Source organism: Lepidochelys kempii, chromosome 4, assembly GCF_965140285.1.
Source record: "Lepidochelys kempii isolate rLepKem1 chromosome 4, rLepKem1.hap1, whole genome shotgun sequence".
Taxonomy (NCBI): domain Eukaryota; kingdom Metazoa; phylum Chordata; order Testudines; family Cheloniidae; genus Lepidochelys; species Lepidochelys kempii.
The window spans coordinates 15,201,646-15,219,007 of NC_136383.1; the positions used below are offsets into that span (position 1 = coordinate 15,201,646).

Below are 17,362 nucleotides of genomic sequence, written 5' to 3' on the forward strand. Positions count from 1 at the left end.
TTGTGGGTGAAGAATAGGCCATTTACAGACTTCTTTTGTATGTATTTCATTTATTTTAGGCTGCTGTTGTTTGGAGGTTTAACAGTAATTTTGCCACCACTTACAAGCACAAAAGTTGTGTTATCAAAAAGTAGCACGGCGCTGGAAAATCACCTTCCAGCGCTCTATGCCTGATCTGACTTTTCAAAAGGAACTTCTGTTCTTTGGACCAGATTTATTGTTGCAAAATGGGATTCAAAAGTGTCCATTCAGAAATGGGTCTGATTAATTTACCACTGCATCGTATGCACATCCAGCTTGTTTACTTTTTTTAAGAGCAGACCACGCAGGGAATGAATTTAGTTTGCATTGACGTGTGTGGCATGTGAACTGTGGGAATGAAAGTGTTTGGGTTTCCCTTTGCTCTTCCCAAGGGGAAATAAGACTTTGCAAAACTTTGGCGTTTCTATTGTGTCGCTGCTAAGTGGTATCCCTTTGGAGGGTGGCACTCTGGGCCCCATTAAAACCGAAGGTAAAGATCCCATTGGCTCCTAGATCAGGCCCTATATGGGATTTGGGGGCTGGGAGGGGTTGTGGAACTAATCCAAGCTACCGTCTCCTGGCTTGTGACTCCCGGTGTGTCTGTAAGTAGGAGCTCCCAAGACAGACAACGCTAATTTTGGTCAATGGGCCCCATCTCGCAGTCCTCAGTCGGGTAGTTGGCCAGGGCTTGCAGAAGGGGCAGCAAGATACGGAGGACTTGATCTTGCAGTCCTTACTCAGGCAAAACTCCCGCTGCAGTCGATGGGAGACTGGCCTGGGTCAAGATTTCGGATCGGGCCCTCTGGGACTAATTCAGTTGTATCAACTACATTAGCTGATTTAGAATCAGGGAGGTAGGACTAGAAGAAACTCAACGACTCTGCCTTACAAAACGCTGGTCCCGGCCCTTCCCCAGGCGATGGCCCTCGATGCCAATTAATAAACACACCTGAAGCAACCCTTGGCGGGGGGTGAGGGGCGGCGGTGGTTACACTTTCCTGAATCGACTGCACAAAAACCCCTTTCAAAAGCTGCATAAACAACAGACACGAGAACACTCCTCCCGGGGGCATACTTGCATTGCAAGGAGCTTCGTGTTTATTTTATTTGCAGGAGCGTCTCTGAGCCGCTTGAAGCCGTAATATTCAGACCATACCTGTTGTTCAGAAGGACACAAAATCTGAAACAGACTGCAGTGGAAAAACGCAGACTTTTACTCGGGCGGTAATTTTATAGAGGGGTGTGTGTGTTATGTATGTAGGCATATGTACCGTGTTTGTACATATACACACATTATACATACATATCTGTATATATTTTATATACATACGCCATACATACAGGCATATATACTATGTATATCTTGTTTTAATCTATCTATACTTCATATGAAATAATTTGTGGATGTCGGAATACACACACTCACCTATACACACCTCATGCATCTGGACATATTACTATATATATGTGTGTGTGTGTGTATTATATATATATATATAATTCATATGGAATAATTTATGCCTGAACTCCTATACCACGCGACGTTCCTCACACCAGACTCTCACGAAGGTTGGGATCCTGCATTATTTCACACTGAAATAAATACCCACTGGTAGCCGTGAGTGCAGGACTGCGTTTCTCTTTTTCTCTATCAACACACACACACCCGCTTTCCGATAGCAGCTTTGGCGCTTTGCAAGTACAGTGATGTCTTTTTTTAACTTGGTTTACGTCAAGCACTCTGCCAACAGGAGCATTTCAGATCTAGAACATCGGTATGTCCTTTATATGCTTTTCTTTACTGAAAGAGGAAGCTTTAAAGCCGTGCTCAATAATGCATAAGGCCGTGTCTGAGTACCCTCCACGGCTTATGTGCCTTGGCGTTCCCGGGCAAGAGCATGCCCTTTTCACGAGCGTGCCAGAGGAATAATGGCTCAGAAGTACGGCCTCAGACTTTCAGCATGTTTCCAGGCAGAGCCATTCCCAGCATGCCAGGAAGGTATATTTCTCCGGTAAATGACAGGCGGGCGTTGCGTACAGAGAACCGCGCTATTCTCAGGTTTCTTAAGGTTGAACCCAGTGCCATTAATCACGGCAGTGTGGTCCCCGGCACGGCAGAGCCGCAGGGGGAGACAGCTCCCACGCGCCTGCTGCAAAGGGGCCGCGGAACCAGGGCACGCACCGGAGAGGTGCTGTGCGCCAGGCCCGCCGATGGGGGATGCATGGACGCCTGCCCCTCCGGATGGGCACGCGCTGAATAACCACTTGCCCGGGTCTGTCACACCGAAGGTAAGCGAGGAGCACGGTCCCCCGGGAGGCGCACCGTTGGCGTATGTAAGTGCCCCTTGCGTTTTGCAAGCCACCCCCAATTCCGAAGTTAGCCCCTCCACACTCCCATTCAGCCCCCCCTCCCATTCGCCCACCCCCACCCCGCCCCAGGCAGCTTGGCAGAGCATTGCGCGCCGGAGTGGAAGCTCTCCCTTGGGTCCCTAATGCACAGCCCGTCCGAGGATCGGCAAAGCCCCCCGGGATCCCCCCACTCCGCCGCGGGCCTCTAGGAATCATTTGGGGCCGGTGCTTAAAATCCCAGCCGGCATCTTTAAGGGGGAGGAGGGGAATGAATCTCCCCCCGCCTCCGCCCCCCAGCCCTATGGAAGCGACCCAATCCGCCGCCGCCTCTCCGGGGAGCCCATTTCGCCGTCCCCGTTATGAATTATTTGCAGCCTTTGCCCTTGGATAGGAATTAGCGCGCTGGTGCGTAAAGAGCCGCTGGCGCAGCCGGGCCTCTGGTGCGATCCGCACCCCCGCAGGGCCCATGGGTGCTGCTTCCCCTCCGCCCTTCGCCTCTTCCTCGCGGGGCTCCCCCAGCCCCGCAGCCGGGAAGCGGCGGACGGAGGAGAGAGCCTCCTTTCGGCTCCAGGCATGCACCGAGCAGTGAGATCACCCGGGTTATAAATATCTCTGTGCCGCCAGCGCTTAGCCTCGGATCTCCCTAGCGCGCCGCAGCGAGGGGGGCGATGCCTTCCCAGCGCAGCTAGCCCGCGCCGCGCCGCAGACGGAGCAGGAGCCTGGCTCGCAAGATGCGCTGGGCACCCTCCCGGCTGGAAGAATGAGCCTGTCCTTCTGCTGCCTCCTCTCCCTCAGCCGCCTGATCCTCAGCAGCGCCCTGGCGCCGCTGCCCCCCGGAGCGCAACTCGGGCAGGCGGCCCGTGCCGGCGGCGCCTCCTCCGCTTTATCACCTTCCTCTTCTTCCTCCCCCTCCTTGGGAGCCAAAGGAAGCGGGCCGGAGAGAAGCAGCTTCCAGTGGAGCCCATCCGGGCGCAGGACGGGCAGCCTCTATTGCCGGGTGGGCATTGGCTTCCATCTGCAGATCCACCCGGACGGCAAAGTCAACGGCTCCCATGAAGCCAATCTCTTAAGTAAGTTCTGGTCTCTGCCCTGGGGCGGCCACTGTGCCACGGGGGAACCGAAAGCGCCAGGGGAGCAAGGAAACCCTCCCCAGAGCCTTGGTCTTGGGTAGGATTCCCTCCCCCTGTCTGTAGCTGGGTCTAGAGCGTGGTTTGGGCTAGCGGGGAGCAGAGGCCATGTTCTGCCTTTATGGCCTCCAAAAGATCAGCTAAACCCCAGCCCCGCAACTGGAGGGAGCGAATGTAAACATGACAGATTGTCTTCTTCCCAGAGCTGGGGGGGGGGGGGGGGGGGGTTCTTTTCTGTCCTCGCTTGATCCCTTTCCTTTTTTTCCTCTTTATACTCCGGGCTACAGATTAAGCAAAACAACACAAATCTGCGTCAAATAAATAGTAATTAGAAGAAGTTGTAAACATACAACCATTTGACAGGACAAATACCAGCAGTGATGGTAATTTAAACCAGGTTGAACGTTCTAACTAACAGTGATGAGAGTATGCTCCAGAGAAGTGAAGTGCAATAACCTTGTGATGGCAGTAGTGTGTGTGTGTGCGCGCTTTCCTGTGAGGGAAAGAGTTATAAGAAAAGTTCAGAGAAAGGCCAGGCAACAGAGAGAAGCCAAAACGTGTATTTGAACTACTGGCGCATGGTGTTCATAACGCTATTTGCACGCAATAAGGCTTGCATGTCAAGTTGCAAAATTGGGCAGAGCTTTTAAGTACTATTTTAAAAAAACCTCCCAAAATAATGGATTTCACCCTAATTTCTCATCCTCAACGAGTGCATTGACCCAGGAGGACACGCTCATTAATATATACTGTGAGTAAAGGCGCAGGATCTGGCCCTGCAACTAGCCTTGAACAAGTACTCTTGGGTTTGATTTCTCTGTTTCACTCTATACTTAACGTTTTGACTTTACCTTTGCCACCGTAGCGTGTCTCGTTTCGTTCATTTTTACTCATTAATAACGGATTTGCTGCGCAGAGGCCGGATCCAATTCCCCCTGAAATCATTGAGAGATACCTTTGACTGACTCAGCGATGGATCGGGCCCCAGCCTCTTTGCCTCTGTGGGGCAGAATTTACTCATGTAGCCAACCAGGAGGATTTAGTCTACTGTTGCTTGCTGAAATGTATATGTGTGTTTGATAAATGCAAACTTTAATTCCATAGCTCCATCTAACCTATCTTGATACAGATACACATATACACAATATTATATATATATATATATACTCTGAAACCTCTCTCTCCATATACACTACATGGACATATATATAGATATATATCTCCCTGTAGTGTGTGTGTGTGCGTATATATATATATATATATATATATATATATATATATATATATATATATATATATATATATATATATATACTACATGGGTATAGACTATATGGATATAAATTAGATTAAATATAGATTAGGTGGCTATAAATAGACATAGATTACGTGTGTTTATATAAAATATTCTCTGGCCAGTGTTTATACAGGAGATCAGGCTCGACGATCACAATGGTCCCTTCTGGCCTCGGAATCTCTAACATAGACTGTGTGGTTATAATTCAGATAGACGCTGTGGGGATAGATTATATGGGGGTAAATTAGGCTAGTTGCAGACTCTGTGCCTGTAAAGAGCTGTGGACTAGGGCGCTCTAAATTCGCTGCAGACCGTGGGAAGAGGTTATATGGCCCTGCAGCAGGTATCGACTCGGTGGCTAGAGGGGATGCCCGTGAAACTGGGATCTAGAGGCGCTGGAGGCAGGGAAGCTTTGCACGGGTCGGGAGAACGCAGTCTGGGGGTCCTGTTCCTGCAGGCCGCCTGCTCCCCGAGCGGGCTGCTCCCCCGAGGGGCAGTGAGTCGCAGAGAGCTGGGGGCCGTAATTATTGGAGCCACTCTGTGAGCGGCCGGGGCAGCGGGATACAACGAGCCAGAGCTGAGGAAATGCAGCGGGAGGACGGGACGGTCTGGGTGAGCCCGCCCGGGGCCTCTGCTCCGTAACCTGGGGGCTCAGCCCCCGCTGCGGGCTCCCCGCTGACCGCGAGCCCCAGCCTCCTCCCCTGGGTTTCAGCTGCGGAAGGATCGGGCCCGCGGCCCAAGGGTGGAGCGAGCCTGCGATCGCTGGGCCGGGGGCCGCTGCGAGCTTGGGGCGGTTGAAGCTGACCCGGGCCCGGGCAGGTGCAGCCCCTGGACGAAGCCAGGGGCTCCGCGTCCTTCCGCCCCCCACCAGCGACCTACTGCAGCTTTGCTTCGGTTCAAGGCGCTTCCCGATGTCGCGGCGCCTCTGGAGCAGGGGTACGCGTGCCCCGCCCGCTCCCCCCGAAAACACCCACCCCGCTGTCTGCTCGCTCAGCCTGTGACCTCCCTCCGGTCCTCACTTCGCCTCTTGCCACCGGGCCCAGCCAGGTATCCCTTGCCTCCGCCCCCAACACAGGCTCCTGGGCTCCTTGTAACCTAGAGCCCCCTATGAGGAGAGACCCCAGAGTCTTTAGATCTAGGTCAGGGCTCCCCGCGGTGAAAGGCTCTGGCAAAGCAAGGCGAAGAGGAGGAAGGAGCAGAGCATGGGGAGAAAGGGTGTATAATCGGAGCGAGTCCCGCACAACAGCTGGAGAGGCACCCGGCCCCTTTACCAGCCTATCGGAGTAAGGGGGCGTGCAGGAAGGGGTCAGCTGGCCCAGCATCTGACCCACAAAGAAGAAAAACGGTCGAGGACTCGCGGGTAGGATTTTCAAAATAACTAACTGCTCCCATTGAAATCACTGGTGAAACTTCCCTTGATTTTAATGGGAGTAGAATTAAGGCATGGTGGACCGCGTATGATCAAGACCACCCACGGCTCCCATCACTTTTCCTGAGACTTTCCTAGAGTCCAATACATTTTCTGGTCAGGATTTCATTTATTTAGTTGCTGTTACTCATTCTAAATTTTTCAGTCTCTTGCTTTCATTTTATGTCTCTCTCCACCTGATTGCCTATTTTGGATTCTTTCCCCACAGCTGTAACAGTTTACCTTTTCCCTAGATGAATCTCTTTATGTCTCTTGGTATTATTCTCCCTCTGTCTTTACTGGTGTTTACAGTTTCACTCAATTCATCTGTTATTTTCATAAGAACACTGTTTACCCCTTCATGCAGATCATTAAAGAAGAAATTGGATAATGTAGGATTTAGTAATACCTAGCACATGTGTAGATAGTCCTTTGCATTTTCAAAGCACTAAAGGGTATTCAAAATGTCCTTTAAAAAATGACTAGGTAAAATATTACCTTCTTACTCAACAGATCTGCTCTCCTCCTATATTCAAAATTGTAACTAAAGAAGTGTGTGCTCCTTGTTAGCCTCGGACAGCTAAACCAGAGGGAACGGTGCTCTATTTCTGTACAAGTGCATCCGCAACAGAATTGTGCTCTAGGTTTCAATCAGTTACATCTATGCAACCAGAGTGAAAGCAATGGTGTTACACACTTGTCACCACAGGCAGACCTGGAAGACAACCTGGTTGCACGGGTATCACTAAGGGAAGAATTTTGCTGCCAGAACCTCTGTTACAGATGACTGTAAACAAGAGGGAAAGAAGCCACTTTGATTTCTGGTTCCTAGGTTCCATCTGCAGGGCTCATAGTAAGAGAAAACATCATTTTAATAGTGAACAGTACACATTTGATATGGAAATAACTAAGAGACAACAAACCCAGAACCCATCAATGTCATCTTGATAGTCACTTTTCAGACTAGAACCCCATTTCAACTCATTAATCCTCCAAACAGCCATGTGATGAAGCAAATATTAGTCTCATTTTAGAGATGAGAAAATTGAGGTGGAAAGTTTAATAGCCCTAGCAACTCCAGTTGATGTCCTGAGCACTCACAATTGCCACTGACCTCTGAAAATGAAGCTACAAGCATGAGATTTTCAAAAGCACTCTGCACTGCCTTAGCTCTGCTTCCATTGAAGTCAATGAAAACTGAACTCTTTTGATCATCACACCCCAGATGATTTGTCCACCCCTACATCACAAGCCAGTGGCAGTCACTATTAGACTTTAGGAGTTCCTGACATCTATTCCCATGCTCAAACCACTAGACCACACTGCCACTTAAACTCTAAACAGATGCGTGACTTTCTGTCCTGTCTTTCAGAACTGCCTACTTGTAACAGAACTGCCTACTTTGTCATTCTTCCCTTTATGTTTTGTATTGTTTGAGTGAAGCAACATGATACTTTTGTTTAAACCTAAAACTCAGAAGAAATGCCAGGCCTCCTAGAGGAGCTCCCGTCTTGCTGTTATTGGCTTTGACTGATGTTCAGGTCTTACTATTACTGCGCAAATGTCCTAGTCTTGGAAATCAAAATGGCAGAAAGAGTGGTGGTGCTTTAAAAAGAACATTAAAAAACATAGGGTGTGGTTCTGTATCACCTCTGGATGTGGAATGCTGGTGAATTCAAGTGGGAGTTCTGCCCACAGAGTACTTACAGAATCTGGCCCATAGGGAATAATTTAGGCCCTGATCATGCAATCAGTTCTATGCAGGCACAGGGCTCCACCTGGGCATAGCTGTTTGCCTCACATTCTATTCACATTCAGTGTAATTCTTCCTAAAAGAAAGGATAATTTTGCACTAATTAATAGCAGAACTGTACTAAAAACTGTGATAAAATCTCATATTCTGTCCTTAACTTACCACATTTTTAAAAATATAGTTATTGCACTTTACCGAGGGCTCCATTTTGGAGGCTCATTCACAAAACATAGATGGTTGTATGCATGACCAGGAAAGCCAAACTTATAGTGTCTGTCCCTTTAATCTTTTCCAGGCATTCGTGTGTGGATCTGCCGGTGGGTGAAATTATTAGCTCTGTTTCAACTCAGAGTTTCCAGCTAATGCACCTCTTGAGGAGAGAGTGTTGGGGGTTCCAGAGGAGGTGGGTGGGGAAGTGAGGCATCTGAACCCATTGATTCTCAGAATCAGTGGGGAAAGAAGCACTCAGCCAGCAGAGGAGCTATCTATCCACAGTTCTGTCCAACCTTCCTATCCTCCTGGGAACATAGGTACTCCAGGAGTCATGTTGCCATTAGCTGTCCTGCCTATAGTTGAGCAAAATCACCAAGAGGGGTGCAGAGTGGAAATTAGTGCTGCCAGGATCAGCATTAATTCCATGTGGATATCCACATGGGTAACCAGTCACTCTTTAGTACCCTCCAAAGCATGTTTTTCTTCCTCCCCTTCTCTTGATTCACAGACCCACCAGCCTAGTGGCCAAGTTGCTTCCTCAGGCTCATGTGTGTGGCAGGGAACATGTAGAAGTGTCAATCCTTCTCTTTCCTGTCATCACCCACTCTTCCTCTGCAATCCCCTCTTCCTGCACAGGTGGAAAAGGTGTACCAGCATCAGTGTTTGACCCATGCATACGTATACTATGTGTATATATATATATATATATATATATACACACATACACACACACACACCCTCTGTAGCCCCTGCAATACATCTTAGATCGATGCTTAGACAAATGGAATCTCTAATTTCCTTCACTGGACATAATATACCAACTGCAAATAGTATTCTCTGGAGTTCAGCCTTGTTTGTTCTGTTGCTTCTTACCAAGACAGGATCATCTTTTAAATGATTTGATTAAGACTTGGAACATGTTCCCTTGCACCCATAAATAAGGCTACGATTTTGTCATGGTTATTTTAGTAAAAGTCACGGACAGGTCACGGGCAATAAACAAAAATTCACAGAAGCTGTGATCGGTCTGTGACTTTTGCTGCTGCGGCTCCATGGTTTCCCCTGCCACCGTGGTGGCTGGGAGCTGTCGGGTTCCCCCTCTGGCCACGGCAGGTGGAAGTTGCAGGGGGTCCCCCTCTGCCAATGGTGGCTGGGAGCTGCAGGGGGGCCATATTTCCCAAAGAGAAAAGGGGACACCCCCAGCTGCTTGCCCGAGGCATCCCCCTTCCTTTCCCCTGCATGAGGCTGTCTCCATCACTGGAACCCTGAGGAGGGCCCCCTCAGGAATCTGTCACCTGCCCCTGGAACCCTGCAGGGGACCCCCTGTTGCCTATCGCTGCTGTCGCCAGAACCCTACCGGGGTCCTGCTGGGTGCTGGCTGCAAGCTCCAGTCCTGCAGCCCCTGGGGCTGAAGCAGACAGTGTCATGGAGGTCACTGGAAGTCACGGATTCGTTGACTTCCATGACCTCTGTGACATAAATGTAGCCTTACCCATAACTGAAGCTTCATCGCACAAGCTGCAATATAGGAGAGCATCTGAGACACTCATGGCCAAAGGGATATTTTGAGTGACTGAAGCTCATCCTCAGAATTCTTCATCAGGGAAGTTCCAAGATCCAGTGTGTTTTCCTGAAGCACCATGGGGGATGTGAGAAGAGGGTGGTGAATTTCAGAGGCATTCCACAGACAAGGTTGGTCACACAAAAAGTAAAGGTCCGTAGACTTGCCAAATAACTGCAAAGGATCCATGAACAGAGAAGGGCCCCTGTGCAGAGATCTCACTCTTCTCAGGTGGAATAGGGGCTGTAAGCTACTTCCACAGCCACATTCCCACCTTCTCAGTCACCCAGGGGAGGAGGGTTCTAAGATCTCTAAGTGGGGAAGGTCTGAACCAAGGGAATTAATCCCTCACAAGAAGAAGTCAAGAAAACTTAATTGACATGGGGTGAAAGGAAAAGTACTGCCACGCATTAAAAACTGGCCAAGAGACAAGAAATAGGGATCAGTTTTGAACATGGCAAAAGGTTAATAGAGGCTGCCCCAAAGACATTGTTTAATATATTCATTAGAGAACTGGAAGAGGGGTGGTGTAGCGCTGTGATGACTCACTGGTGTGGCACCTCCTGCTGGTTATCCTGGGAATTAGCTTGATTCCAGCTTGGAGTACCCTCTGCTGACTCATCTGTCTTTGGCCCCATGTCTTTCCCGGACCCTGGAGTTCTGCTCCCAGCAGTCCCCACATCCTGGGTTGCCCCTCCCTGGGGAACCCCCAATTCTCTATCCCCACCTTGCCTCAGTGGCTACTGCCAGTCATCATCTAGCCCCCACTCACTGGGGCAGACTGCAGTGTAATGGCCACTCATCATTGGTAAGGGGTTAGGACCAGCTGCCTCTGCCTATTCCCAGGCTGCACCTCTGTAGCCCCAATACCTTCTTTAGGCCTTGCACAAGGCCTGCAGCCTGGGGAATTACCAGGCTGGAGCTCCCCAGCTCCTTTTACCTTTTCCCCAGCACAACTCTACCTCAGATACCCTTCTCTCTCCAGAGCTAGAGAAAGACTCACTCAGCTCCTGGCTCACAGCCCTTTTATAGGGCCAGCTGTGGCCTGATTGAGGCATGGCCCCAGCTGTGGCTGCTTCCCCAATCAGCCTAGCCTTTCACAGGAGCGGGGTAACTGCCCTGCTACAGGTGGACAGCAAAGTGGCAAGTTTTTCAGCTGACTCTAAATTATTTGAATGATCAAGACTACAGAAGATTCTGAGGAACTTCAGCAGGACCGTATACATCTAGATTAATGGGTCATATGAAAGACAGTGTTGACAAAGGCAAGATAATGCACATTGCAAGGAATGGTTTGAGTCTTTCTGGGTTCTGAATTCAGTGTAACCACTCCAGAAAAAAGACCTGGATGTTATTGTGGGCAGCCCGATGAAAACCTCAGCTAAATGTGCAGCGGTGTTCTAAAAAGGAAACAAAAAGTACAAATGGATGAAGAATGGGATAGAAAATAATACTGAAAATATTATAACACCATTTTATAAATTGATGTTCTGCCCTCACTTGGAATATTGTGTTCAGTTCTGGTCACACCATATTAAGAAAGGAGTAGTGGAAACAGAAAGGGTTCAGAGAGAAACAACAAACGATCAGAGACTTTTTTATGAGGGGAGATTGAAAAGACTGATATCATTTAGTTTAGGGCGGAAATCAGAAGGACCTTAGTCTTGAAAGCTTTTCCCTGTGGGTGGACGTTAGGGCTCCCCAAGGACACAGGGGTTCACTCACATAGAGCAGTTGTTAGGATGAGGCCCTAAGAGGCAGCATTATAGAGGTACACAAAATACCTAAAAGAAGTACCCAATGATCAGGTGCTCTTATCTATCTCTTCGGAGAATTCAAGAACAAGGCAATATTCAATGAGACAGAAAGGTGACAAATTTACAATTGATGAAAAGAATTGGTTTTAAAAACAGTGACTAATTAATTGGTGGAGTTCATTGCCACAACACATCACTGAGGCCAAAAGTTTCAAAAGTGACAGGTGATATTGAGTGCCCAACTTGAGACACTTGAAAGAGGTCAGATTTTCAATAAATGCTGAACACCCATCCCCTCTGAGGTATCTCAAGGTGGGCACCCAAAACTTGAGGTACGCAATATCACTAGAGACTTCTGAAAATCTCCACCTAAGAGTTTAGTAGGATTCAGGAGAGGCTAAGATGTTTATATGGATAATGAGTACATGCACAGTGACCGCTGGTAGGTTAAATACATTTTTTAAAATCAGCAACATACCATATCAGGCATAAATCACCCACTAACTGATGAGATATAGGAAGCAGATTCCCATCTGAGCATTACTGGGTTGTTTCAGCTTCATCGGAAGCACATGGTATTAGCTAATGTCAGAGACAGAATATCAGACTCAATGAATCACTGGTTTGATCTAACTCCTGTGTTTCTAGGCATTGGCTGGGCGGGACCAGGTGGCTTGAGGGGAAGTGCACCTTGTTAACCCACAGATCCTGCACAAACACAAGGGGAAGGTGAATACAAGCAGAGGTTGTATTTACTTCACAAACCTCTCCATGTTAGTGATGCCCAAGAGCAGGTGCAGCAGAGGAGGCTCCTGCAAAGAGGCTCCAACAGAGCTGTGTGGCCAGGAAGTGGTGGGGCAGCACTGGGGACCCACACCTCGATTCTCAAAGGTATTTAGGCTCCTAACTTCCATTGATATCAATAAAAATTAGGAGCCTAAATACCATGGAGGATCTGAGCCCCAGAGCCAAATGGAGGCACAGGGTCTCAGTGTCAATGCCGCCTGTGGATCATGAGGCTTGGGAGGTGGAACCACAGCTTGTTCTATGCCCCTTGCACAGAGTTTATTTCCCCTCTTAACCTTCTTCTGAGGGTTTTTGTCATGGGAAGTGGTGATCTGGTCCTGTCTCCAGTTTGTTTCATTATGGCTACAAATCTGCACTGGTTGCCACCTATGAGATTGGCAATTGCTTCCATTCACTAGGCTACACGCTATCTCTGGTCCACAGCACAGTTCCTACATAGAAGAAAAACAATGGACTGAAGGCAGCATATGGCTGTTTTTTTGGCTCAAAAACTGTCTGTTTCAAACAGCAGCATGCAAATAACTTCTCATGTTAGCAAAAACAATGAGGAGTCCTTGTGGCACCTTAGAGACAAATTTATTTGGTAATAAGTTTTCGTGGGCTATAACCCACTTCATCAGATGCATGGAGTGGAAAATACAGTAGGCAGGTATAAATATACAGCACATGAAAAGATGGGAGTTGCCTAACCAAGTGTGGGATCAGTGCCCCTCTGCCATGTACATTGGCCAAACCAGACAGTCTCTATGCAAAAGAATAAATGGACACAAATCAGACATCAAGAATTGTAACATTTAAAACCAGTAGGAGAGCACTTCTATCTCCCTGGACACTCAATAACAGGCTTAAAAGTGGCCATTCTTCAACCAGAAAAAAATTCAAAAACTGACTTCAATGAGAAACTGAAGAACTGGAATTAATTTGCAAACTTGACACCATCAAATTAGGCCTGAATAAAGAGTGGGAGTGGCTGGGTCACAACAAAAAATAATTTTCCCTCTGTTGATACTCACACCTTCTTGTCAACTGTTGGGAATGGGCCACAACCACTCTAATTGAATTGGCCTCATTAGCACTGACCCCCCACTTGGTAAGGCAACTCCCATCTTTTCTTGTGTTCTGCATTTATACCTGCCTCCTGTATTTTCCACTCCATGCATCTGATGAAGTGGGTTGTAGCCCATGAAAGCTTATGCCCAAATACATTTGTTAGTCTCTAAGATGCCAGAAGGACTCCTCGTTGTTTTTGCTGATACAGACTAACATGGCTACCACTCTGAAACCTGTTCTCATGTTCTGAGGCTGAAAAAGGTTAAGGATGGGACAGGTACTGTCTGAACATGCTTCTGATACAGAACTACTCTGTCCTTAAATCTGAATATCCTTGTTGATGTGGGTTCAATCAAATCTCAAAGGCCCAATCTTGTATTTTTCTTGTCTACCAGAACTCTCACTGAAATAAAAAAGAGATGTGTATACTAGGGGATTGCAGGATCAGATGGGACCATTTATGATATCTAAAATAGCTTTATAAAAATGGGTTTATTTTGTTCATTTTTAAAAGCACATTGTAACCAGAATATTGCCATGGGCAAAGTTCTCTCTTAATCAGAAAGGCGTGGTGGCAAGCATAGCATGTTCCTCACATTTATTTATGTACAATACAATACACTATTATCAGTATTGCACCATTATGTAGTTTATATAATTTCTTCTGGCACCGATTACAGTGTGATCAGCAGGGTTGCTGATCGATGCATTCAGTGGCTCTTTGCACAGTGAAACTATTGATTAGGCTTTTAGAGAATTATGATCTTATATAAAATGAATTGTCAAGCTTGCCTGTTTCGGGGGGTCAGATTCTGATTATTTATGCCAGTTTGAAACTGAAGTAACTATTGACTTAGTGGAGTCACTCCTGATTTACACCAGTGCAAGTGAGATCAGAATAAGGCCCACCTTGTCTTTGGGCAAATTCTGATTCAATTAATTGAATTAAGGATAGCAAGTTTTGGTCCATCTGAAGTGACCTTTGAAGGTAGAAGTTGTATGAGGGCCTCTGGTCTCGTATGCCTTTAAAGTGAAATATCCTAATCATTTTAAGAATAATTGGCATCGTTCAGAAGTGAGCAAACTACGGCCTGCGGGCCACATCCGGCCAGCGGGATCCTCCTGCCCGGCCCCTGAGCTCCTGGCCCGGAAGGCTTGCCCCCGGCACCTCCCCTGCTGTTTCCCCTCCCCCGCAGTGCCATGCTCTGGGCGGCGGGGCTGCGAGCTCTTGCTGGGCAGCGCAGCTGCAGAGCCCGGCCTGACCCGGTGCTCCATGCTGCGTGGTGGGGTGGCTGGCTCCAGCCGGGCGGCACGGCTGCCTGTCCTGGTGCTCTGGGCGGTGCAGCTGTAGGACTGCCAGCCATCGGTGCTCCAGGCAGCGTGGGAAAGGGCCAGGGAGCAGGGGGTTGGAGAGAGGGCAGGGGAGTTCGGGGTGGTGGTCAGGGGGTGGGGGTCTGGATAGGGGTCGGGGCGGTCAGAGGGCGGGGAACAGGGGGGTTGAATGGGGGCAGGAGTCCCAGGGGGCAGTCAGGAAGGAGAGGGGGTTGGGTGGGGTGGCGGGGGGCAGACAGGGAGAGGGGTTCCGGGGGCAGTCATGGAGAAGGGGTGATTGGATGGGGCAGGGGTCCCGGGGGGGGCAGTCAGGAATGAGAGGAGGGGTTGGATGGGGCAACGGGGGGCAGTCAGGGGTAGAAGTTCCAGGGACGATCAGGGAACAGGGAGCAGGGGTGTGTGTGGATGGGGCAGGGGTCCTGGGGGGGCCGACAGGGAACAGGGCGTGGTTGGATGGGGCAGGAGTCCTGGGGGGGCCATCCGGGGTGAGAAGCAGGGGGGGTCAGATATGGGGTGGGGGCCAGGCCATGCCTGGCTGTTTTGGGAGGCACAGCCTCCCCTAAGCGGCCCTCCATACAATTTCAAAAACCCGATATGGCCCTCAGGCCAAAAAGTTTGCCCGCCCTGGCATAGTTGAATTAATATACAGTAAGGATCAAATTAATCCCTTAATTGATAAACAGAATGCCCATTGTCATTAGGCGTTGAAATCATGGATGCAGGCTTCATTTTGTACCATATTGCATGAAAAACTCATAAAAATTGTATATTTTCTGGTGTTTGTTTTTAATATTTTTTGTTCTTAAAAAATGGGCATAAAAATGTCAGCTGACATCAAGAACTAATCTCCTGGTTTTTTTCCAAGTTTTGGGAAGGGAAAAGGAAATCTGAAAAAAAACATATGTTTTTTTACCAGCTCAGTAAATGTCTATAGATTACATTTTTTATGTATGTGTATGAAAAATCTGTGTACACCAAGCTGAAAAGTTACAGTCTCATAAATTTTCAACAGCCAAAATAATAGAGGGTGTATAGATGTAGAACAGAAAAAAGGAAATATTATTGTTATAATGAAAATAAAGGGCCTGATTCTCCTCCAACTTACATCGCTTTTACACAGTTGTATGTCCATTGACATCAATGGTGTTATTCTTGATTTACACAAATGTTAATAAGTGCAGAATTAGGTCCAAATAGTATATATACCCATTTGCTTTTATACATACATATGTATTTTGGTTTGTTAATATATAGACAGCTCAATTCACTTGAAGGGAAACCTGGGCTGTAATTCCTTTCTTGTGGAGAAAGAATTCCTTTCTTATCTTTGAAAACTCGTGGCGAACGGGGGAAGTCCCGGATGACTGGAAAAAGGCTAATGTAGTGCCAATCTTTAAAAAAGGGAAGAAGGAGGATCCTGGGAACTACAGGCCAGTCAGCCTCACCTCAGTCCCTGGAAAAATCATGGAGCAGGTCCTCAAAGAATCAATCCTGAAGCACTTACATGAGAGGAAAGTGATCAGGAACAGTCAGCATGGATTCACCAAGGGAAGGTCATGCCTGACTAATCTAATCGCCTTCTATGATGAGATTACTGGTTCTGTGGATGAAGGGAAAGCAGTGGATGTATTGTATCTTGACTTTAGCAAAGCTTTTGACACGGTCTCCCACAGTATTCTTGTCAGCAAGTTAAAGAAGTACGGGCTGGATGAATGCACTATAAGGTGGGTAGAAAGTTGGCTAGATTGTCGGGCTCAACGGGTAGTGATCAATGGCTCCATGTCTAGTTGGCAGCCGGTGTCAAGTGGAGTGCCCCAGGGGTCGGTCCTGGGCCCGGTTTTGTTCAATATCTTCATAAATGATCTGGAGGATGGTGTGGATTGCACTCTCAGCAAATTTGCGGATGATACTAAACTGGGAGGAGTGGTAGATACGCTGGAGGGCAGGGATAGGATACAGAGGGACCTAGACAAATTGGAGGATTGGGCCAAAAGAAATCTGATGAGGTTCAATAAGGATAAGTGCAGGGTCCTGCACTTAGGACGGAAGAACCCAATGCACAGCTACAGATTAGGGACCGAATGGCTACGCAGCAGTTCTGCAGAAAAGGACCTAGGGGTGACAGTGGACGAGAAGCTGGATATGAGTCAGCAGTGTGCCCTTGTTGCCAAGAAGGCCAATGGCATTTTGGGATGTATAAGTAGGGGCATAGCGAGCAGATCGAGGGACATGATCGTTCCCCTCTATTCGACATTGGTGAGGCCTCATCTGGAGTACTGTGTCCAGTTTTGGGCCCGACACTACAAGAAGGATGTGGATAAATTGAAGAGAGTCCAGCGAAGGGCAACAAAAATGATTAGGGGTCTGGAACACATGACTTATGAGGAGAGGCTGAGGGAACTGGGATTGTTTAGTCTGTAGAAGAGAAGAATGAGGGGGGCTTTGATAGCTGCTTTCAACTACCTGAGAGGTGGTTCCAGAGAGAATGGTTCTAGACTATTCTCAGTGGTAGATGAGGACAGGACAAGGAGTAATGGTCTCAAGTTGCAGTGGGGGAGGTTTAGGTTGGATATTAGGAAGAACTTTTTCACTAAGAGGGTGGTGAAACACTGGAATGCGTTACCTAGGGAGGTGGTAGAATCTCCTTCCTTAGAAGTTTTTAAGGTCAGGCATGACAAAGCCCTGGC

The 17,362-nt window shown here is 48.1% G+C and overlaps 1 protein-coding gene across 6 annotated transcripts in view; it reads left to right on the forward strand.

The window, feature by feature from the left end:
* Positions 1–2,732: 2,732 nt before the first annotated feature.
* The window catches only part of FGF5 (fibroblast growth factor 5), a 38,651-nt gene continuing 24,021 nt past the window's right edge, over positions 2,733–17,362 (forward strand). For 4 of the 6 annotated variants that reach the window (XR_012158441.1, XM_073340481.1, XM_073340483.1 and 1 more), the window contains exon 1: positions 2,733–3,440. Coding sequence is in view for 4 of the 6 variants with exons in the window: in XM_073340481.1 (XP_073196582.1) it covers positions 3,131–3,440 (310 nt within the window). In the remaining 2 variants the exon portion in view is untranslated. The remainder of the gene's footprint in view (positions 3,441–17,362) is intronic. The other 2 variants (XR_012158440.2, XM_073340482.2) reach the window with 1 other exon arrangement.